Source organism: Dendrobates tinctorius, unplaced genomic scaffold (genome assembly GCF_039654945.1).
Source record: "Dendrobates tinctorius isolate UK_male_01 unplaced genomic scaffold, ASM3965494v1 ptg000070l, whole genome shotgun sequence".
Taxonomy (NCBI): Eukaryota; Metazoa; Chordata; class Amphibia; order Anura; family Dendrobatidae; genus Dendrobates; species Dendrobates tinctorius.
The window spans coordinates 36,288,859-36,314,334 of NW_027361738.1; the positions used below are offsets into that span (position 1 = coordinate 36,288,859).

A 25,476-nucleotide genomic window follows, 5' to 3' on the forward strand; every position below is an offset into this window, starting at 1 on the left:
CTGCTAAACCCCTTGGATGCTGCTGTCAATAGTGACTACATCATATAAATGGTTAACAGAGTATGGTTGCTCCCTCTTTAACCTTATTGGCACCCTGAGATCATGATTGTGTGGTCCTGATGCTTACCATGGCAGTTCTTGGGCAAATAGCGGCATTAGCGTCTCCCGGCTACAGTGGCCTGTTCAAAAGTTAGCGACATTTAGGTGGTAAAAATACACTTTTTCATTCCTGTCATGCCACTTTGCATGAATTCCTGAAAATCACCTGAAGGGTTAATAAACCACCTGAAAGCAATTTTCAATATGTCGGGGGTGCTGTTTTTAAAATGGTATCACTTTTGGGGGCTTTCCAAAATATAGGATAAATTTTGTAAATTTCCCTGAAAAAATGAACAATTACTATTTTGTTTTGAAACCTCCTAAAAGGCTAACAAAATAAAATAACATTTTACAAATAGTGCCGATGTAAAGCAGACATAAGGGAAATGTTATTTAGTAATGTTTTTCTGTGGTATGACTATCGGGATTAAAGGGATAATCATTCAAAGTTTGAGAATTGCAATTTTTTTTTACTTTGTCAAATTTCTGATTTTTTTTGTAAATAAACACAACATATCGACCTAAATTTACCATTATCATAAATTATACTGTGCCATGAAAAAACAATCTCAGAATCACTGGAATATGTTGACGCGTTCCAGAGTTATTATTTTATTACCGCATAAAGTGACACTGGTCAGATTGAAAAAAAATTTGTCCTAAGGGGTTATAGCTCATAAATGCTTCCAATGCTAATTATGTCTATTTTTTGTAAAAATAATTAACTTTGCAAGTTTTAAACTTGGAAACCTGCAGTCACTTGTTTGGATTGTTAATTCCTTAGAATTAATATGTTGCACTCAAAAGAATGATTTATTTCAGTTTAAATAGGCATGGCTTAATTGGCTCATACCCGCAGCAGAGCTGGAGGCCGGCAATGGTAACGCATGAGCCCATGGGGAAGGGAGGTGTGTATTAACCCACAGAACCACCCACATGCTGAGGTCACTATTGACAATAGCATCTAATTGGTTAAATGTCAAGATTACTCATCAGTTACTGAATTCTGAATTTTAAGCGGCAATTTTATTTAATATACTACATTAAATTTTGTTGTTGTTTTTAGAGAAAACAGTCTCACCCTGCTATGTTTCACAAACACATCAGGCAGTAACCAGCGCCAGTCTGTTTCTGGGGTTATAAATCCCTGCTTAAGGTATTAGTTATGCTCTGCTTATTAGCGCCCAAAACACTTACATTAATATACTATATGCTTATGTTTTGATTGCGCTCATGTTCTTTGGTGCCCCCTTGATTAATCAGTTCATGTCACCACTAGGACCTATCTTTGTATCCCATTTTTCCACGTTCCTTCAGGGATGACAGTAAAGAATGTTTTGCAGAGAATCATACAAATTTATATTGTCTTTAGCTTCCTCAGCAATCTGATCTATCCCAAGCATGAGTAAGTCAATTATGAAAATAATCAAGAAAGAATGCTAATATGTTAGCCAGAAATGTACGGCTCTCAGTTGCCGCTTTCCTTTGAATAAAGTGTTTGAATATCGGATTCAATCATTTTGAAAAGGATTTTCTATTGGGAAAAAAATATATTAAAATGTGTTTGAAACAGAAATATATACAATGTAATAGAATACTTGAATTAAGAGAGGCACCTCAATCTCTAGATATTAGCATGGTTTCCAGGTCCTGGTAAATCCACTTCTAGTTTGGTTTGACACAGGGGAGAACTTATTTTGTTAGTACATCACCATTAACATGTAAGATGGGGGCTGGTTGACTACTTATCGGTTACCGATACCTAGTAAATTCCCAGAATACATTGGATAAAACTGATATTGCATTTTGGGTTGTGAAAATGGAGGCTCCAGTTTGAGACAATTTTTGAAGGGATTTCCTTAACCTCTTGGCAAACGCTGCTGTACATTTACTGTATAGAAGAAAGGCCCATCACTACATGGAGAGTATTTCAGTTTACTAACAGTGCAGGTGACAGCTGTGTTTCACAGCTGGTATCTGAGTGGAACTGATGCAATCAGAGATAAGCCCAATAAAAAACTGTTTAATTGTGTAAATGCCACTGTTACACATGACAGTGATATCTAAAAGACTTGAGCATGGATTATCTCCACTCTGATTCCCCTACAAGACCCAATTGCAGGGTGCCAATGTGTTATCATTACAGCTGGAGGTCTATTTAAGGCTGATATGTCGCCATGGTAGAATTCATTTGAAGCCATAGGAGAATGTCAATTTTACAATACAATTCAATAGTACAATAATTCATCGTATTGCATAGGTGATCAAGCAAGTACCATAAGTCAACCAATTAAAGATAGAAGAAAGTATTTATCCTATATAAAAAAAGTAAACTAAAGTAGACTAAATTAGACTAAAAAAAGAAAAAATAATTTTCTAATAAGGTTAACTCTAAAGCAAAAATGTAAACAAAATGTCAGAATAGTTTTTTTCAATCTTTACGCTTCCCCTAAAAAATACAATGAAAAATTAATATATCAGTATTTGTACCCTACAATGGTACCACTAAAACGGTAAGTAAAAAGCCCTCACACAGATCTACTGACTAAAGAATAAAATGTCTCTGGTCTCAGAAAATGGTCTTGTCACTCCAGGTCCCACATTGTGAATCAGAACAGAGAGCCAATCCTTTTGCACAGATGGTAATTTATTGAATTGGCTGCTAATTTAGCAGAAATGGCTTCTCATGGCATCATAAATAACTGCAAACCCTTCTCAGAGGATGGCAATCCAGACAAATGTTAAAATATTCTATCTTCATGAGACAACTCCTTTAGACCTGTCTCACATCCTCCGGTCCCCTTCACTCGGCCTCTTAAAAAAAATGTAGGACTGAGACGGGTCTGTTTTTACTATCATTGTGGTTTTCCGTGTGTACCACCCATGTGACATGTACCGGAATAGAATACAGAATAGAAATACAGATTTCTTTGTGTTAAAGATGTGCAAAGATATAGATGGATAGATAGATAGATAGATAGATAGATATCCATGAGATAGTTTGAGCCTTGCATGTGTAGTAGCTGTGTCATGATCCAGGCGTGGATCTGTCAGATTAAATGGATAAAGTGAACGTTTTTTCCTTTGGCAAGGTGACGTGATTGCCCCCGGTGGCCATTGGAATTATCACATGTGGTGTCATTCATTCTGAGTTGCCCCGGTGGTGGTTAGTGGTATCGCACGATAGTTTGGGTTTAATATGTACGTAATTATGAATCAGGTGTGGGGCTTTATAAATGAGTCTCAGGGTGTGCAATCACTGCTGGTGATATTCATTCATTGATTGTGTTCATTTGACAAGGAAGCCTGGGTGAACATGGAGCTGAACATGAGTCCTGCGCAGTCAGCCAGTGGGGATGAGTGGCAGCTAATGGTGTCTGCAGGAATTGCTGGCATGGCGTGGAGGAGTCGCAGTTTATGGTGTCGGCGGGAAGTGCGTGCATGGCTTGGTGGAGTGGCAACTATGGAGAGAGTTGCACTCGGCATGCTCGACTTGGTTGCCGAGAGCTGGACTCAAGCATGCTTAGATTCTTGGCAGAGGCTGACTCATCCTTGGGACTCTGTTACTGGACTGCTGCAATTGGTGGTGGACTCTGCTCCAAGGCTGCACTACGGTGAAGGATCCGGGATGGTGATGGATCCGGGTGGAGGAGAAGATGCACGCAGGTGGTGGGCTCTGTTGCTAGAAGCGTATGCAACAGAGCAAAGCTAAGTGGTGTTTCCCCTGTATTGTCGTCTTTCCTCATGTGTGTTTAGTGCAATGGAGGGATTAGTTTCCGCACCAACCAATTCCCTAGTGAGGGTTTAGGGTCAGGGTGAGCAAGGGTTTTAAGGTACGCGTGCGGCACCCGGTGCGGAACCGACATAGGGAACGTTAGGAGTGCAGGGACACTGGCTCAGGGGAGTTCAGGAGGTCTCCACTTCCCTATTCCCTATTGCAGGGCCCACCATTGTTAATGTTACCCAGGTCCCCCTTATTATTTAAATTCGCCTTACTGGAGGCGGGGTTTCCAGAATGTATGTATAACGTGTAATTCCTAAATTCGCCAGGTGGAGGCAGCGTATCCATCTGCACGTTTTATTATGTAAATTCGCCCCACTGGAGGCGCTGTATCCAGGGTCACGTGTGTCATTTGGGTTGCCTTGCGGTAACCGCTGCATCCAGACACACGTGACCGTGACAAGCTGTACATCTTTTAACCTAATTAATAAATAAATGAAAAACGATGTGGGTCCCCCATTTTTAGTAACCAGCAAAGGAAAAGCAGACAGCTGTGGGCTGATATTATCAAGCTGGGAAGGTCCATTGTTACTGGGCTCTTAAGACCCTTCTTAAAATACAAGCCCACAGTTACCCCAGAAGTGGCACGTTACATGAGATGCTCCAATTCTGGCACTTTGCCATGGCGCATCCTGATACCCTGGTGTGTTGGCAATCGGGGTAACGGTAGTTAGGGTTGATGTCAACTGTAAATTGTCCAAAAACACAAATAGCATCAAGCCCTGGTGTTAGTAATGGAGAGCTGTCTATCAGAGACCCCCATTACTAACACAGGAAAAAAAATCTCATCTATTCTCCCTCTATCTATCTATCCGTGTCCTGTTCGTATCTATACAGGCTCAGGGACTTGTATTGGCCTTGGTCATCCATGCTGCTGAAAAAAAAAGACGTCTACATGTAAGTCACATGGACATGTGCGCAGCCCCAAAGGCTATAATGAGTATGTGTGGATATACATCTCCAGTAAGTGTAAAAACGAATGCCACATGCACCGGAGACAAATGCATGTGAAGAGGGCCTTACTGTGCGCTATGCTGACCACTGTGTCAGGGTTTCCATCTGAGTCACTGAAAAATGGAATTAGTCCGGTGCTCCCAATGAAACCCCAATTGGGCAATTCACTATAAAAAGACAGTCACTTTATATTCCATTTTTTTTGAGGGAGCCAAAAATTGGATATTTTTTGGGGAGATTTAGATAGAAATCCCAGCTCGGTGATCACCGAAGAGCATAGTTACAAAGTGGCCTTTGATGTAATTTCAAGTTTTTTGTGTATAGAACAATACACTATAGTAAACTATCAGGGACAGGAGAGAAAATGTAGGTGAAGATGTATTTCCCTACAAGAATTAACTTGATGGCATACATCCCTTTCCATCGGTTTCCATTCATGTCTAATTACATAAATCCCCTTTAAGGTATCATAAAGGAAGCTAAAACGTCTTTTGCAATTTCCAGAAAAAAATAGAAGGTTGTGAGGGTCTCTGAGAATGCTTTGTTAAGAATGAATTAACCAAGTATTATATCCTTATTGGCTGCCAGCTATCCATTAACAGCAGTAGCTCATGCCTTGGTTTACTCTTCTCCGGAGGCAGATAAAGAGAAGGCAGCATTAGCAGTAGAGGGAATGGAAACCTCTTCAGAAGAGTATGTTTCTCCCTGTTCCATCAAAACTTCATTATTGCTCTGAAAATAAGATGACAAGCTTTTCTGTGCGTATGCTTTTTGTATAACTAATTGTAATTCGTTGGCCGAGACGGAGGATGAAAAATAACCTGTGTGTATTTGGCTTCTTTTTTTTCCAGTGGAAGATAATAGCCTGTCACTCAAAGCAAAGGTATCGCTACAAGATTTGGTCAGTGGAGAGTTTGCAATCCACGATACGGAGGCTAAATGGATAAATGGTAAGTGTAATGCCACGCTGCGGAACTTTGTCTATCAATCTTTCTATTAGTTTTTCCAAGTAGATAATGAAAGCAGCTTTATTATATCCTTGGCTAATAACCCCATGCATTAAGATTGATGGACTTTTCTGGATGATGCAGTGCCTACTATTTAATACACTCCAAGTTTCATTTTTTTTCCGTTGTCTTTTCATGTTAACCTGTTTATCTTCGCTAGTGATGGAAGAAAGAGAGAAAAGTAAAGTACTAAAAATAAAAATAAAAAAATCAGTAAATGCATCTAGCTATGAAATGAAGCATTTACCCAGGAATGGCCAAAATAGTGTTCGGAATCATAGTAATACATAGTTATTAAGGTTGAAGGGAGACTTTAAGTCCATCTAGTTCAACCCATATCCTGTCCTAACTTGCCCTAACGTTGATCCAGAGGAAGGCAAAAAAAAACCCATGTGGCAAACAGTAAGCTTCACATTGGAGAAAAAAATTCCTTCCCGACTCCACATAAAATCAGTGTCCTTTTGGCATATTTTAGATCAAAACTTTTGGAATACTTTTTTTTTGCTCTACAGGAAAGTGTAGTCTTCTGCTCTTTCCTATACAGAAGAATGATGTAAAACAAATTTTAGGATGAGATATACAGTGGGGAAAAAAAGTATTTAGTCAGTCAGCAATAGTGCAAGTTCCACCACTTAAAAAGATGAGAGGCGTCTGTAATTTACATCATAGGTAGACCTCAACTATGGGAGACAAACTGAGAAAAAAAAATCCAGAAAATCACATTGTCTGTTTTTTTCATTTTATTTGCATATTATGGTGGAAAATAAGTATTTGGTCAGAAACAAGCAATCAAGATTTCTGGCTCTCACAGACCTGTAACTTCTTCTTTAAGAGTCTCCTCTTTCCTCCACTCATTACCTGTAGTAATGGCACCTGTTTAAACTTGTTATCAGTATAAAAAGACACCTGTGCACACCCTCAAACAGTCTGACTCCAAACTCCACTATGGTGAAGACCAAAGAGCTGTCAAAGGACACCAGAAACAAAATTGTAGCCCTGCACCAGGCTGGGAAGACTGAATCTGCAATAGCCAACCAGCTTGGAGTGAAGAAATCAACTGTGGGAGCAATAATTAGAAAATGGAAGACATACAAGACCACTGATAATCTCTCTCGATCTGGTGCTCCACGCAAAATCCCACCCCGTGGGGTCAGAATGATCACAAGAACGGTGAGCAAAAATCCCAGAACCACGCGGGGGGACCTAGTGAATGAACTGCAGAGAGCTGGGACCAATGTAACAAGGCCTACCATAAGTAACACACTACGCCACCATGGACTCAGATCCTGCAGTGCCAGACGTGTCCCACTGCTTAAGCCTGTACATGTCCGGGCCCGTCTGAAGTTTGCTAGAGAGCATTTGGATGATCCAGAGGAGTTTTGGGAGAATGTCCTATGGTCTGATGAAACCAAACTGGAACTGTTTGGTAGAAATACAACTTGTCGTGTTTGGAGGAAAAAGAATACTGAGTTGCATCCATCAAACACCATACCTACTGTAAAGCATGGTGGTGGAAACATCATGCTTTGGAGCTGTTTCTCTGCAAAGGGGCCAGGACGACTGATCCGGGTACATGAAAGAATGAATGGGGCCATGTATCGTGAGATTTTGAGTGCAAACCTCCTTCCATCAGCAAGGGCATTGAAGATGAAACATGGCTGGGTCTTTCAACATGACAATGATCCAAAGCACACCGCCAGGGCAATGAAGGAGTGGCTTCGTAAGAAGCATTTCAAGGTCCTGGAGTGGCCTAGCCAGTCTCCAGATCTCAACCCTATAGAAAACCTTTGGAGGGAGTTGAAAGTCCGTGTTGCCAAGCGAAAAGCCAAAAACATCACTGCTCTAGAGGAGATCTGCATGGAGAAATGGGCCAACATACCAACAACAGTGTGTGGCAACCTTGTGAAGACTTACAGAAAACGTTTGACCTCTGTCATTGCCAACAAAGGATATATCACAAAGTATTGAGATGAAATTTTGTTTCTGACCAAATACTTATTTTCCACCATAATATGCAAATAAAATGAAAAAAAAAAACAGACAATGTGATTTTCTGGATTTTTTTTCTCAGTTTGTCTCCCATAGTTGAGGTCTACCTATGATGTAAATTACAGACGCCTCTCATCTTTTTAAGTGGTGGAACTTGCACTATTGCTGACTGACTAAATACTTTTTTTCCCCACTGTACATATTTTTTTTTTACAATGAGTCAATGGTATTCACAGCCTAAAAATAAAGCCTGGAGAATTCTCATGCCCTATACCTAATATAACTCTAATGCAAGGAAGAACTTTAATGTTAAAAGGAACCTGTTAAATGATACATGGTGACCATACTGTGGACAGCATGTATCAGCCACTGTCTGTACACTCACAGCCATGTATGTTTGTCACAAACTCTGTGTTGTTTCAGAGAAAAACATACTTTTAATAGCTGACCAGGATCGTGCCTTGTGGATGACTAGTCAGTGGGTGTGATAACACGATTTTGAAGAGCCGCTGTCATCGCCTGCTCTCTGCAAATTTCACCCATGGTGGGTGACGACTTTCTTACCTACATGTCATTGCTCCTCTGAAGCTGAGTGTACGTTTCCAGGCTTCAGAGACACACTTCACATGTCCAGAAGCAAAGAAGACAGCAGACGCCCATAGAGGAGCAAAAGATCAGCTACTGGAACAGATAATTTTCACTTCTAGACATGCGCAGTACGCCTCTGAAGATGGGAAGACGGGAAGCCCAGAAGCGTAAACCCGAATTCAGAGGAGCAAAGATTTGCAGAGAGCAGGTGATGACTATGGCTTTCATAAATCATGTCCTCACACCCACAGGAACATGATAGCATGCTAAGTGGGACAACTAGTCTGGAGAAGGAAGGAAACGCCCCATCGACTGGTCGAAAGGAAATTTGCATATTAAAAGTGGATTGTAAAAATACTTTTTTAAACATCTGTTTATGTGTGAAATACTATAAAGAGCTTGTTAGGCAGGGTATTTAGAAAGTAAAATTCAAATGCTGATGGGTTAGAGGGCATGGGAGACCTGTCTGTTTCCCTCTAAGAAGTCTGAGGTGTGGAGTTATGAAGAGGTAGAACAATTGCCAATTGTCTCCATGCTTCCTTCTATATTCATTTGTAAAACAGTAATTCGTATGTGTTAAAGGGTGTAGAAAATGGTGCAACCTTAGAAGAAGATATGGAATAAAATTAAGTGCAATTACAGGAATTATAGAGCAGATGGATATTAATATGACTACAGGTTCAGACTGCACAGATTGTGTATGTAGTCTGTTACCATGGAAACAGGACTACTTGCAAAACCTTTTCTTTTTTCCTTCTAGAAACATCAGAAAATTGAAAAAAGAATCTTTGGAGCATTCACATAATTACATAGGTTCAAAAAAGACTTAAGTCTTTCTCCACCAATTATACATTTTTTTCACTAAATTAACTATAATCCACAATGTTATATGTAGTGAGGAAATCATTCAGCCCTTATATAAAAGCTGTTGTAGTGTCTGCCATTACTATTTCTTGTGGTTGGCATTCTACAGTCTGACTGCTCTAACTGTAAAGAACCCTTCCCTATTTAGCTGCTGGAATTGGCTTTTTTTAACCTTAGTATGGTCCTTGGAAGGAATAAGTCATGTACCAGTCATATAAATGACATCTCCTCTGAGGCTTCTTTTTTCTAATCTGAACCAGCCCAACTTTTCCAACCATTCATCATATGAGAGGCCTTCCATCCCTTGCAATAATGTAGTCCCTGCTTTTGAACTGATTCTAACTTCTGAATATCATTTTTAAAAAGTGGAGCCAAAAACTGGATCCCATATTCTAGATGTGGCCTCACCAGTGTTTTTTATTGGGTCGAAACAATGCGTTGGGATCATGGGATTTCATCTCTCTTTTTACATACCCTAAAATCTTGTTTGCTTTTGCAGCTGCTGCTTGACCTTGAGTACGGCTGCTCAGCTTACTTGTAACCAGAATACCGAAGTTCTTCTCCTGTTCTTTAGTCCCGAGTATACTCCCATTTAATGTATATGCAGCTATAGGATTGCTTCATCCCAGGTGCATTACTCTACATTTATCTACATTAAATCTCATTTGCCAAGTGTTTGCCCATTCAGACGTCTTATCCAGATCATTTTGTAATATTTTAATGTCAAGGTCAGATTTTGATATCCTACATAGTTTGGTGTCATCAGGAAGGATTGACACTTTACTCTTAATCTCATGGTCATTAATAAAGAGATAAAAAAGAATTGTTCCTAGCACAGATCCCTGCCACCACAGGCTGAGCTTTATAGAATGACTAAGGGTCCAATTACATTTAGCGATGCAGCAGCGATCCCGACAATGATACGATGTGGTCAGGATCGCTGGTGCATCGCTAAAAGGTTGCTAGTGAGCTGCCAAACAGGCAGATCTCACCAGCGATGCAGCAACGATAGAGCGATGCTCGGCGGTCACTCCTCCCTCTCACATGGCAGCGATGATGATGACTTCAGCCTGCATTCATGCGTCGCTAGTCAGCGCCAGCAGGACGCCAATGAGGAGAAAATGGCCCAGGACGTTCGAGCGCGATCAGCGATATCCAGCGGGGGGCCGGTCGGAGGTACGTGTCACATGTAGCGAGATCGCTAGAGATATTGCTGTTGCGTCACAAAATCGGTGACGCTTTAGCGATATGGCTAGCGATCTCGCTATGTGTAAAAGGCCCTTAAGATGGCAGATATTTTAGCTTTCAATAAACCTCTGACTGCCATGATAAGCAATCAGCACTCTGCTGTAGCAATCATATAATTTAAACACTGCTATCAGTGATTGACTGTGGCATTTAAACAGAAAAGAGCACAAGTGTTCAGAGCTATATCCAGTTGCTGCTAGTGATGGGTGAACCTCTGGATGTTCGGGTCCTGCGTGTTCGGAAGAACATGTAAAAAAAATTTGGTTCGGGTAACAGAACAATACCTGAAACCAAACCTGGACCCCATTCAGATGAATGGGAGGCCCAAACATCCATTATTTGCCATGCTGTCATCTGCATGACAACGTGGCAAACACTGCCTCTGATCAGGGTTAAAGTTTACCTCCGGTCACAGAGGTGTAGACTGATGAGAGAGTACTACTACCATCTGCCACTAATAACAGTGAGAGCAAGCACTGCTAATGGGAGTATTCATCGGTCTGCACTATATAAATAAATTAAAAAAGTTGTGTGGGGTCCGTTCTATTCTTGATAACCAGCATGGCAAAACTGACAGCTGCAGGTTGCAAACCTCAGCTGTCAGCTTTATCATGGTTGGTTATCAAAAATGGATAGGTCCCCACGCTATATTTTTAAATTATTTAAATAAATAATTTAAAAAACGGCCACCCCCCTTTTTGACAGCCAGCAAAACTAAAGCAAACAACTTTGGACTGGTATTTTCAGACTGGTAAAAGGCCATGGATATTGCCCCTCAGCCTAAAAATAGCACCCTGCAGCTGCCCCAGAAAAGGTGCATCAATTATATGGCGGTGGCAAGTGGGGTTACTATTTGTGGGGTTGATGTAATTTTTTTATTGTCAGGTGACATCAAGCCCACAGGTTAGTAATGGAGAAGTGTCTATAAGATGCCTATGCATTACTAACTCCATAGCAATATTGTTAATAAAAAGCACCCAGAATAAAGTCCTTTACCAATAGATAGAAAATATGGATAAATGCTGGAATAAATACAGTAGTGAAGTTAGGATTGATGTAGGATTTGGTCAAGCTTACATGGCAAGGACCAATTTGTAAAGTATGATGGGAAGCATTTTGTAATTGATGATAGGGATGCATATCATGGGGGAATATCACTGAACAGTTACATAGAGGGGTAGTTAGGTTTGCAGGTTAACACATTTTCTTATGTGGTCAATCTTGCTCTTCAAATAGGGGGCAAAGTCCTCACACTAAGATGAGGGATGTGAGAAGGAGTCTGGATTATAAAGTATTAAATAGCTGTTTTGGGTTATGTGACAAATAAGAGGCCAAAGTAGTAAAAAGCCCTGTGTAGCATTAGTGATAGAAAATTTTAAATAATTAACTTGGTTCAGATTTATGGTATAGTCTTCTTCCGGCAGCTCTGCAACACCAGAAGCTTGCCTTATCATTTTTATCAGGTTGGTGGGCCAGGTTTGGCTATTGATTAGCCATGCTCAGCTATGCACTACAGTGGAGACCGAGCCAAGTGATGAGGTGATTGTGGCATTGTAGAAATCCATAGTTGGGTTTTTATTATGGGCTGAATATATGATGGAGTATGGTTAAAAAGTCAGAGAGGTTAGGCATGATGCATGAGAGAATGTAATATTTGTCCATCATTTTCCATCATTTTCTACACACTATAGAGACTATCGTGCATTGAAAATTCTACGATATTAGTTTCCAAAGATTCTGAAGCCCAGAAAATTACCTTAATGCTCTAGGTCTCTAAACACAAGTCTCTACCTGGGTTACTACCCGCCATGTGCCAGTTGTAATACGGATATCTACACTGGTTGTAGAGGGGTTTATTAGCCTCAATGCCAGAAATTTTACTGGGGTAGAAGCCTCTACTAATACACCCACTTTATGATTTCCTGTGTTCACACCACTTTCCATGCTACAAAATGTCAGTCACTCAGGTCAAATTTCTTCTCCATTCTGGAATATTGTCTGAGCCGTGGCACAACCGCTTGGTTGTAAGATTATGCACAGTTGCAGTCGCCACTGCCACCGGGCCCAGGGGAAGTCAGGGGCCCGACAGGTCAGACCATATCTCCCTCCCAACCGTCCCGATTCTCGTGGGACAGTCCCGTTTTTGACCCCCCCACCGCATCCCACCTGGGAGTCTATTCTTCCTGCACTGCACTGAGCCGCCATGCCCCCCCATCCTTGCCCTCCCAGATAGACCCACGGCAGCCCCTTACAGCCTGCAATAATGTTGCTAGGCTGTGTTCTCTTCTGTGGCACAGGACCTGTGACGAGGTCACTGGAGGGGAGGAGCCAGGGGTCACATGATCAGGAGCCTTGTGTATGCAGGACACTGCTGTGCTGGTTGTCATAGTGCTGGATGAGGTTAAGTTTCTGTGTGGGGTCAGGAGGGGTTTACAGTGTAGATATAGCAGAGCCGTGTGTGTACAATTTTGGACGGAGCAGAGCAGTGTGTGTACGAGGTGTACGGAGCAGAGCCGCATGTGTACGAGGTGTACAGAGCAGAGCCGCGTGTGTACGAGGTGTACGGAGTGGAGCCGGGTGTGTACAAGGTGTACGGAGCAGAGCCAGGTGTGTACGAGGTGTACGGAGTGGACCCGGGTGTGTAAGAGGTGTACGGAGCGGAGCCGGGTGTGTACGAGGTGTATGGAGCGGACCCGGGTGTGTACGAGGTGGATGGAGAGGAGCTACTCGTGTACGAGGTGTACAGAGCGGAGATGTGTGTGTATTTTGGCATGGGTGGCCCCATTTGAAAGTTCTCACCGGGGCCCATAACTTTGTAGTTATGCCACTGGTTGCTGCAATATAGTTGACTACCATTACATATTAAGGAGGTATACAAAGTAACCTCATATAACACAAAATATACATTTCTTTTCAGAGAAACAAAACAGTTGGGGGTTAATTATTTCATTCTAACGTTCTGAACTCTTTATTTGAAGTGTTACATAGTTTTACTGTTTTTGATTTTCTATTTTCTATTGGGCCAACTTTTACAGTTAAAAAGAATGAACATCTGCAACACCAGAACAAGTGCTCTACTTCCTTTCAATTTTTGGATTATTAAAATGCTACTGGTAATTTGATCAGTTTGTTTTAAAAGGAATCAAGACACCAAAGCGCTTAGATTCAATTAATAGAGCATACTTAATATTATTTAGTTTTTTTATTATATCATTGACAATCAGGTGTTCATTTCTTTTTTTTTTTATTCGAGCTGTTACAGATAGTATTCCTACTCCATGAAACTGTGAACCAAATATTGTGCATTATATTAAATAATGAACATCAAATATTTATTTTATTTTACTCATTTATATAGCACCATTAATTCCACAGCGCTTTACAGACATTATTGGCACTGTCCCCGATGGGGCTCACAATCTAGATTCCCTACCAGTATGACTTTGGGATGTGGGAGGAAGCCGGAGAACCCGGAGAAAGCCCTCGCAAACACGGGGAGAACATACAAACTCCTTGCAGATGTTGTCTCTGAAGGCCTTATGATTAGACATGTAACTACTTCCAATATGGTATTTCTATAGTCTTGTAATTTGAAGCCTTTAGTCTGATCACGCATTATTGTGACACATTTGGATATTTCATTTCCTAAGGTTGTATATTCTTTATTCTTTTATTTACTAATGTACAATTCTGAGCATAAATGAGTGCACTCCCTTTAGTATTGTAATCAATATCTCAATGTATACAAGAACAATTTACAAAATTTTTGACAAGACTGAATTTCATTGAACATTTTTTATCTCGTAACATGAAATCAAGGTTAATAATATTACTTTCATTACAAAATCTTCAGTTATTTCTGAAATTAGTTGATGCAAAATTTAATACACCCCACATCAATAACTACTGCATATAGTAGTTTGTATGACCTCCATGATTTTTTCAGTACAGGACTAAGTCTTTTAGGCATGGATTGAAACATTTGGTGACATATTGCAAAATCTATCTTTTTCCATTCTTCAAGAACGACTTCTTTTAGAGCCAGAATGCTGGATGGAGAGTAATGAAAAAAGAAAGATGTCGCAATAAGTCGCTAACTCATTTATTTCATGTCTAGAAGACTTGGAAATCATGGAAGCCATAGAAAATACTAGATTAAATTTGATCAAAACTGAATATTTTGTAATAAAAGTTGTATTTTTAACCTAACTTTCATATTATGGGTTAAAAAATGTTCTATGAAACTCAGTTTTGTCAAACTTTGATAAGCAAGTTTAAATCAATATCTCACTGAATACAAGAACAATTTCCAAAAGTTTGACAAAACTGAGTTTTGTAGAACATTTTCAACTCATAACATGAAAGTTATGGGTTAAAAGAGGTTGTACTTATTGATGCTGAGCACTGTGTTTTTTCAGAGGCTGGTATATATCCATAGAAATTAAGGGATTAATTCCATCTCATGAAAGTGGTCTTCTAAAAATACACAAATAGATTTATTAATTTGTGCCAATATGTGCAAAACGGTTTCATCTTGCACGTTACCCTCCAAAAGATGTCCCTTCAGGCTTTATTTACCCTCCAATTGCCTATGGAACCGCCCGCTGTAGTTTTAATGCTCATGAATGATCATGCGAAGCCCAGTCTCTTTTATCTACCTTCCTGCCAGAAAAGCTCTGCTGTGCCCGAGCACTGACATGGAGTGTAGTCAACTATATAATACACTTATCACTCCAGTACGCTGTCTGTTCCTGTACTTTACCCTGCCTGACTGCTTTTTTTTCTTCTGCCATCTACATCACTATAGCTGCGTATGTGGTTTTACATCATTGCTAGCTGGTTTCTCTCAGAGCTCAATTCTCCTGTACTCCTCCAAAGCGGAGCTTGTAATTACTAAACAGTGCAGAGGTAAGCTGTGTTTGTTGCCTGTTGCCGACAGATTGGCGACATGAAATGACAAATTCTGCTCTGATGATGCATATGGCAGAAGATAAACATCAACAGATGAGCATCTGTATTTTCACAGCATCCACCTGCAGCAGCAGGTAACAAACCAAACTCAAACGGCCTAGTAATTACAAACTCTTAAGGAGGAGTACAGAGGAATTGAACATTGAGAGAAAATTAGGTAACAATTATGTAAAAACACACAGGTATACTAATATAGATGGTGGAAGCTAAAATCAGTCAGTCATACAGGAGCAGAGAGTGTACTGAAGCATAATGTGAAATTTACCTTGATGATAACTCAGAGAGTTTGGGCTTGTGAGAAACACACAGGAGAGATATACAATAAAGGGGTCTGAAGCACTGGGAAGAAGCAAGGTGCTTCTGAGAAATATAGGTTTAGCAATGCAAAATTAGGAACATACACTCACTGGCCACTTTATTAGGTACACCATGCTAGTAAGGGGTTGGACCCCCTTTTTCCTTCAGAACTGCCTCAATTCTTCGTGGCAGAGATTCAACAAGGTGCTGGAAGCATTCCTCAGAGATTTTGGACCATATTGACATGATGGCATCACACAGTTGGCGCAGATTTGTCGGCTGCACATCCCTGATGCGAATCTCCCGTTCCACCACATCCCAAAGATGCTCTATTGGATTGAGATCTGGTGACTGAGGAGGCCATTTGAGTACAGTAAACTCATTGTCATGTTCAAGAAACCAATCTGAGATGATTCGAGCTTTATGACATGGCGCATTATCCTGCTGAAAGTAGCCATCAGATGTTGGGTACATTGTGGTCATAAAGGGATGGACATGGTCAGCAACAATACTCAGGTAGGCTGTGGCGTTGCAACGATGCTCAATTGGTACCAAGGGGCCCAAAGAGTGCCCAGAAAAAATTCCCCACACCATGACACCACCACCACCAGCCTGAACCGTTGATACAAGGCAGGATGGATCCATGCTTTCATGTTGTTTACGCCAAATTCTGACCCTACCATCCCAATGTCGCAGCAGAAATCGAGACTCATCAGACCAGGCAACGTTTTTCCAATCTTCTACTGTCCAATTTTGATGAGCTTGTGCAAATTGTAGCCTCAGTTTCCTGTTCTTAGCTGAGAGGAGTGGTGCCCAGTGTGGTCTTCTGCTGCTGTAGCCCATCTGCCTCAAAGTTCGACGCACTGTGCGTTCAGAGATGCTCTTCTGCCTACCTTGGTTGTAACGGGTGGCAATTTGAGTCACTGTTGCCTTTCTATCAGCTCGAACCAGTCTGCCCATTCTCCTCTGACCTCTGGCATCAACATGGCATTTCCGGCCACAGAACTGCCGCTCACTGGATTTTTTTTCTTTTTCGGACCATTCTCTGTAAACCCTAGAGATGGTTGTGCGTGAAAATCCCAGTAGATCAGCAGTTTCTGAAATTCTCAGACCAGCCCTTCTGGCACCAACAATCATGCCACGTTCAAAGGCACTCAAATCACCTTTCTTCCCCATACTGATGCTCGGTTTGAACTGCAGGAGATTGTCTTGACCATGTCTACATGCCTAAATGCACTGAGTTGCCGCCATGTGATTGGCTGATTAGAAATTAAGTCTTAACACACTGTTGGACAGGTGTACCTAATAAAGTGGCCAGTGAGTGTACATTTAGGTCTGTGAAGATGAATGCACAGAGGGGCAGGTAGAGGTGAAAAAGATACAACTTCAGTTGAAATAAAAGTTGGGACACTGTGTAAGGTGTGAAAAAAACAAGAATGGATATTTTTTATAGCCATATTATATTTACAACAGAACACATAGTAAAAGTTAAATAATTTTCCATTTCATTTGAAAAAAAAACTCATTAAGAATTTGATAGCAGCAACACAGTTGAAATATTCTGGACAGGGTCATGTCTACAATTGCATAGCATTCCTCTTCTTTGTAAAACAGTCTGTAAGGCTAGCTTCACACTAGCATTTTGGGCCGCAGCGCATGGCCATCGCTAAGCCCTGCCCCCTGCCACCCCCTCCGGTCATCTCCGCCTAGTATCGCACACGGCTGCATGCGATCTGCACACTCTATCTTTAGAATAGGGTGCGCAGATCGCGCGCTGACCATGCGATAGTAGAATTTTGTGTGCGCTGCGCCCTTTTGATGGTGCTCCGAGCGCACCAAAATGCAACATGGTGCATTCGGCGCACACCAGCGCACCGTAAAAAGGGCCCAGCACACGCAAAATTCTACTAGCGCATGGTCAGTGCGCGGTCTGCGCACCCTATGCTAAAGATAGGGTGTGCAGATTGCATGCAGCCGTGTGCGATACTAGGCGGAGATGACCGGAGGGGGCGGGCAGGGGGCGGGGCTTAGCGGCGGCCGTGCGCTGCGGCCCAAAATGCTAGTGTGAAGCTAGCCTAAATGTCTTGAAAGTGAGGCGACCAATTGTTGGAGTTTTGATAAAGGAACGCTGTCCCATTCTTGTCTCATGCAGGATTCTAGTTTCTGAACATTCCTGGGTCTTCTTGGCTGATTTTTTAATTTTATGGACAGGACCAAAGAAAAAAAAAAAAGCCAATTCTTTGTAATAAGTGAATAGTAATAGTATAGGTAAATAAAATAGGGTTGTTAGTTAAATCAATTTTGATGAAAAAAATGAATAAAGCCTTCCAAGCACGACAATTTGTACCCAATCGGGACAGTAGGTAACTCTTGGAGTTCACCTCACTATGTGCCAGCAGACATTCAAATAGATAAATGCAGAGCAGGAATGTGATAGTGAAGTTTTAGAACAGCATGCTACCATCCAGACTTCTAGTTCCGGAAAGTCCTTGCACATTTCAGCAAGACGTTGTTAAACCACATACTGCATCTATAACAAGAACATAGCTTCGCGGAAGAGTTGAGGTGATAAACGGGTTGCCTCCAATATAGACCATTCACCAATAGAAAATATTTAGCGCATTATGAAATAAAAAATAGCTGATGGTTGTCTGATATTTGACACGTTGGTATCCTGCTGAATTAATACAATGGAATGTGTACTAATTAATATGTCATAATCACGGCTTGCATTGACTTGTGACATTTGACACATTGGCCTGGGCTACCATTCTTAAAACATTGCACTGGTAAAATCTGCGCCAAATCTGTCAATAAAGTGCAATATTTGATACATTTTTGGTGCAAGTTATGCAATTTTTTATAAATTGGATCCTCTGTCTCTGAAGATTATTTGGTATGCCTGGGCAAAGTTAGGCTTCACATAAGCAAAGTATTGATATAGTTACGGCCTTCTTTGAGCAATAGCAGAGCATAACATCTCTTTGCCTCTATGTGCTACAAAGCTCAGTTAGCATAATATGGGCTCAATCTAGCTCAATATGGAAGAATAAGACTACATGTCTCACGTTTTGGTACCAATGGCTCATTAAGCACACAGTATGACATATATAGGAAAAGAATGTCATTCAGAGAAATGTAATGTGCATTATTGATCTGAGCAATGTATCCATATGCAGCTTTTTTATATACAAAAAAATTAAGATTCCTTTTTTACTACTTTACGCCGACCTCAGATAAGGCAGGATGGACCTGGTGACAGGTTCCCTGGATGCTAGCTGAAAATAGCCCACAAAAGATGTTAAATATAATATATGCGACCTAATGCTAAACCTGCAAGAGATGCTGCTCCATGTGAATAAGCATATTATATGTTAGTTAAGTATATATCTACTTCCTTTGAAAGCTTTGCTTTTATCACAGCACTATGCATCATATATAATGAGAATAGTATTAAAAAAATAAAAAATAATCCAGTTTATCGTACGTTCGAGAACCCAAACTCCTGTTGTTTTCATTACAGTGAAATTATAGCTCAATGGAATATCACATACTGTAGCTATGTTCTTGTTATAGATGCAGTATGCGGTTTAACAACGTCTTGCTGAAATATACAAGGACTTTCCTGAACTAGATGTGGTCTGGATGGTAGCACGTTGTTCTAAAACCTCAATATCATGCTCAGCATTGACCTTTCAAGATATATAAGCTATCCATGCCATAGGCACTAATGCAACCCCATACCATCTGAGACACAGGCTTTTGAACTGAGCACTGATATCATGATGGATGGTCCCAACATTTGACCAAGAGAAGATGGCAGCATATCTGGATTTTGTTTATCTTTAACTTCCATTAGTTGACTGCACCTCTGACCACCTTTGCTTCTGAGAGACTCTGCCTCTCTAACATGCTCTATTTATACACAATCATGTGACTTAGTTAAAAATCCTCCCTTTAGCTGTTTTTCATTAGTAACTCTTACTTTTCAAGTTTTTTTAACTTTGTCTTAATTACTTTGAGATGCATTGCTGACATCAATTTCTAATTTTTTTTTTAATCAAATAGAAAAATGTCAAAAGCTAGAACCAAACTAACATATGGCATTGGATGCGAGAGCGTCAAATGCGATATGCTAATAACCCTCGGGTCCAGCTCTGCTGTGAGCGTGTGCAGAGTGTCATGCTACTGTGCTCCGATTCTGTCGCATGAGAGTATCATAGCACAGGTGCAGAGGAGACGGAGAAAGTAATTCCTAAATCTCCTCCATGACTCGATAAATATCGAACTGCACTGAGATGACATCTGAGTGCAGTCCGATGTTTCACACGCACCCACAGACTTGTATGGGTGTGTGTGAGCAGAGTCTCACTGCCAATGGCGGCATGCTGCTATTGTTCTCTCATACCGAATTGGCATGAGAAAATAATCACAGATCCGAGCTGCCCAACAGAAAAACAATGGGCTGAGGGCAATGCGATGTTTTATATAAGTGTAACCCCTACCTAACTTTCAATTTCTGATCTGTGTTCTATTTCCTGTTGTGCATAAAATTTAGTTACAAGAGATTTCCGAATCATTGCATTCTTGTTTTATTTACATTTTATAGTGTTCCATCAGTTTTACAATTGTGGTTGTACAAGAAAGAAATGTTATGGTATGTCTGTAGACAAAGCTATGTTCATACATGGCGAAAAATCTACGCTGCAGATTTAGTTACAAATCCGTGACCAAATCAGTGATAAATCTGCAAGTAACACATTTTGCTGCTGATTTGGCTGCAGAGTTCTCTCTGCTCTATTTACCAAACATTGAATAGGGTGAAAGCTGTAATAAAACCCGTAAAATAATGAGCTTGCTGCAGATTTGAAATCCGCACCATACTTCATTTTTGTGCAGCTTTTTACCCTCAACATGTTGAAAAACCCATTCGCTTGTGCTATACTGTAAATTGTGGCAGAATTCGCACCGCAAATCTGCTACAAATCCAGTTCTGAACTTTTTTAGTATACTTCATTATCTTATTTTGCCTCCTGCCCTGCGCCTTTTCAGTGCCCAGTTTAAAAGCTTTTCTCACCTGCTTCTTAGCAAGATCCGTATTTAAACAGTCTGTGCATGAGACTTTCCTGTCTTCGCCTTTCTCCCGCCCACACACTGCACTCTGATTGAATATAGTGTATGAATCTTTGCGGAGCAGCAGATGAACTGAGCTTCTAAACAAGCACGAACCACGCGGAAAAACAGCTCTACAGTATAACGTTTAGTCGCCCAATTGAGACTCACAAAGAGCCTCAGAAAAGAGCATAAACTCTTGAATCAAAAATATCAAAGTTTATTAATCAATCAATTAAAAATATTTGCATCATTAAATTACAAGGTACAAGAACAAATTGTAAGTGACACACCAGCTCCATCATATTAGTAGATATTACTGCATGGTATGTGGCATTGCAACATCTCATTATTGAAAAAACCGCCTATAGGATATAATTTTACCTGTGTAAAAACAATCACCCCCGTACATTACTGTGTACAAATACAAGTAAGATAATACAGCACGGGGGTTTACAACAGGGAAAGGGGCATCATGAACTCACTACATGCCCACTCCATTACTCAGAAATTTTTTCCTAAGATATTACTAGTGGGGATTAAGGCCGTGGTCCAAAACGCCCGTATAACTACATGGCAGTTAGAAATCAGAAAAAATGAGAGGCTACTAAGCCCACATTACCTGGATCCTTGCAGCTTGAAAAACAATGGACAGGAACTTGGTCACCCAACCCCGACGCGCACGTTTCGCCCTGCTTCCTCGTGGGGCGTGTATAACGTTTAGATAAGAACAATGCACAATAAAGTAGTGATTCATAAAGTAAAATTCCAAAAATTGAAAAATTTACAATGCCTGAAGAATGCTATAGATTTAAAAAAGTTAAATTACTCTTTAAAAGTTTAGTAGATTTGTATTTTTTACTTATTATAGAGACCATTTATAACAAAGTGCCGGGCAGAAAAAATAAGCAATAAAATGGATAACTTATGACAAAAATAGTCTAAAAGGCACAAAATTATAAATAATCCAACACAATAGACAAAAATGACAAGTGAGAAGTGTTGACAAGTGAGATGAAGAGGAAAAATAGCCCATTACACGAGGTAATGTCCGGTCGGCAGATAGCAGATTCTGTTCCACTCAGTAGGGAATCCCCCATGACCACCACTCTCATTTTATTTTATTTTTCACCACAGAGCTTCTTTTTCTCCCTTCAAGAGGCTTCTGATTTCTTACTGAGGTGTTCTTTGTGGGCAAAGCAGTTTTTTGATGTACATCTTCATACTTGTCCTGCGCGATAGCCTGGTACCGCTTCTTCAGCAGTATGGGTGCTGACTACCTCCTCATCCTACTGCTTCTTTGGGCTACATGCTTCCATTGAATGTTTCTCCTCTTTGAACAATCTGAATAGTTATTTCTACTCTGTCATTAGCTTCTGGAGGAACACTGAACATTTTTCTCTTGCAATGTTCTGAAGAGATTCTTCTGCTCTGTCAAGGAAGTCCCCATCTTCTTTGAGGAGCTTCAGTGTAGATATTCTCTCCTGAAGACTTTGCACCTTTTCCTCTAACAGAGTCACAAGCTTGCATTTCTGACACTTAGTTTGTCTTTTCCTCTGACAAGTCTGTAAACTACCCTGCCTGCCTGTGAGATGAAAGCGGCAGCTGAGAGGAACCTGCAAATGTGTCAGGAATAATCACACTCAGCTTTGCAGTGAGATCAGGAGAGCAGAGAGCGACCATCACACATCACACTGGTAACTCCCCCTTTATGTAAAATAATCTCTGGAGGCAGAGTTATCTTTCAGGCAGTTTACTCCTCAGAGCCTGGAAGAGGTAATTTACATAAAGTGACAAAAGATAATTTATCAACATCAAGGTATTGGATATGAGGCATATAGGTAGGACTTTTTCAGCAGTCTATAACCTGTATGCCTATATTAATACACTGCTTAAAAAAATAAAGGGAACACTCAAATAACACCCTAGATCTGAATGAATGAAATATTCTCTTTTAATCTTTGTTCTGTACAAAGTTGAATGTGCTGACAAGAAAATCACACAAAAATCATCAATGGAAATCAAATTTATTAACCAATGGAGGCCTGGATTTGGAGTCACACACAAAATTAAAGGGGAATGTAATGTCCTAAAAACAAGTCAAAATGATGCTCAGTATTGTGTGTGGCCTCCACGTGCCTGTATGACCTCCCTACCACACCTGGGCATGCTCCTGATGAGATTGCAGATGGTCTCCTGAGGGATCTCCTCTCAGACCTGGACTAAAGCATCTGCCAACTCCTGGACAGTGTGGTGCAATGTGACGTTGGTGGATGGAGCGAGACATGATGTCCCAGATGTGCTCAATCGGATTCATGTCTGGGAAACAGGTGGGCGAGTCCATAACTTCAATGCCTTCATCCCACAGGAACTGCTGACACACTCCAGCCACATGAGGTCTGGCATTGTCCTGCATTAGGAGGAACCCAGGGCCAACCGCAGCAGCATATGGTCTCACAAGGGGTCTGAGGATCTCATCTTGGTACCTAATGGCAGTCAGGCTACCTCTGGCAAGCATATAGAGGGCTGTGCGGCCCTCCAAAGAAATGCCACCTGACACAATTACTGACCCACTGCCAAACCAGTCATGCTGAAGGATGTTGCAGGAAGCAGATCGTTCTCCACAGTGTCTCCAGACTCTGTCACGTCTGTCACATGTGCTCAGTGTGAACCTGCTTTCATCTGTGAAGAGCACAGGGCACCAGTGGCGAATTTGCCAATCCTGGTGTTCTGTGGCAAATGCCAAGCATCCTGCATGGTGTTGGGCTGTGAGCATAACCTCCATCTGTTTACGTCTGGCACTCAGACCATCCTCATGGAGTCAGTTTCTAACTGTTTGTGCATACACATGCACATTTGTGGCCTGCTGGAGGTCATTTTGCAGAGGTCTGGAAGTGCTCCTCCTGTTCCTCCTTGCACAAAGGCTGAGGTAGCGGTCCTACTGCTGGGTTGTTGCCCTCCTATGGCCCCCTCCACGTCTCCTGGTTTACTGGCCTGTCTCCAGGTAGCGCCTCCAGCCTCTGGACACTACGCTGACAGACACAGCAAACCTTCTTGCCACAGCTCACATTGATGTGCCATCCTGGATGAGCTGCACTACCTGAGCCACTTGTGTGGGTTGTAGAGTCCATCTCATGCTACCACGAGTGTGAAAGCACAACCAACATCCAAAAGTGACCAAAACATCAGCCAGAAAGCATTGGTACTGAAATGTGGTCTGTGGTCCCCACCTGCAGAACCTCTCCTTTATTGAGTGTCTTGATAATTGCCAATAATTTCCATCTGTTGTCTATTCCATTTGCGCAACAGCATGTGAAATTGATTGTCAATCAGTGTTGCTTCCTAAGTGGACAGCTTGATTTCACAGAAGTTTGATTTACTTGGAGTTATATTCTGTTGTTTAAGTGTTCCCTTTATTTTTTTGAGCAGTGTACATAGGTCAAATGTGGTGAAAGAGTACCTTTAAAGTGAATCTGTCATAAAGCTTTTGCTATATTATCTAAAAGCAGCATGATGTAGGGGCTGAGACCCTGATTCCAGCTATGTGTCACTTGCTGGTCTGCATGCTGTTACTTTGTTACCATTGTTTTCTCTGCTTTAGATACAGCAGAGCTCAGAATATTGAGCCGCGTATAACCCCAGCCAGACCAATGATTTGCAGCTCTCTTTGCACACTGTAAGTTGACAGAAAACTGACAATCAGTGATTACACATAGGAACTAACTAGAAGGCACAAAACACGTAGTTCTGTAGTGATAATCTCCTGCTGATAAAACACTGAGTTTATTGAAATAGCAAAACAAAGCCTAGTAAGCAACACATTTCAGGAATCAGGGTCTCAGCCACTATATCTTGCTGCTCTCGGATTACTTAGCAAAAAATTTGCAGATGAACGCCTTTTAAAGAAAATTGCCAGTAAGCAAAATATATTATGGAACCAATAATCTGTCATAGGAAATCTGATCTGGATAATGGGTGGTCTTTTCAACGAGATGGTCTTTTAAAAGTGATTAAAAAAATTTCCAATTTAGGCAAGCTGAAGCAAAAAAAGATTTCATAAAATAAACGCTTGCCCTTTCAGACAAGTAACCTATTGTCGGTCATGGATTATCTTGCACATTTCTTGTCGAGGAGAGGTTATAATTTTTACTATTGGAGCAATCATTTACCACTGAGCAGTAAAGTGAACCTAACCATTAAATCACAGTAATAAAGAGTAAACGCCTGTATGAGGTATTTAATCAGACGTTATGGTAATGAAATTGTTCTGCCCTTTTCATCACACCCGTTCCTTTTGTACATACTGTGCTATTTTTTTCCATTGCTTTGAGTTTCCCCACTTGTGTTTGATATGGATATTAAATCCTGCCTAGCACAATGCTACAAGTGCTCGGCACAGTTTCCTTGGCTGACTATTATTATTTTATTGCTTTATTTCTTTTAACAGCATGAAAAGAAAAGATAATCAAGTGTTGGCCAAATTCAATTCCTATATAAATAAATATATAAACATATATCCAATGCTTTGTCTTGTCTATTCATCTGCCATGGTGCACTGTGTTTTTT

General features: G+C 40.9%; 1 protein-coding gene across 3 annotated transcripts in view; it reads left to right on the forward strand.

Annotated features, from left to right (window-relative positions):
• The window catches only part of DPP6 (dipeptidyl peptidase like 6), a 1,805,197-nt gene that overhangs the window by 1,237,788 nt on the left and 541,933 nt on the right, over positions 1-25,476 (forward strand). For all 3 annotated transcript variants that reach the window (XM_073581572.1, XM_073581570.1, XM_073581571.1), the window contains exon 3: positions 5,686-5,784. In XM_073581572.1, coding sequence (XP_073437673.1) covers positions 5,686-5,784 — 99 coding nt within the window. The remainder of the gene's footprint in view (positions 1-5,685; positions 5,785-25,476) is intronic.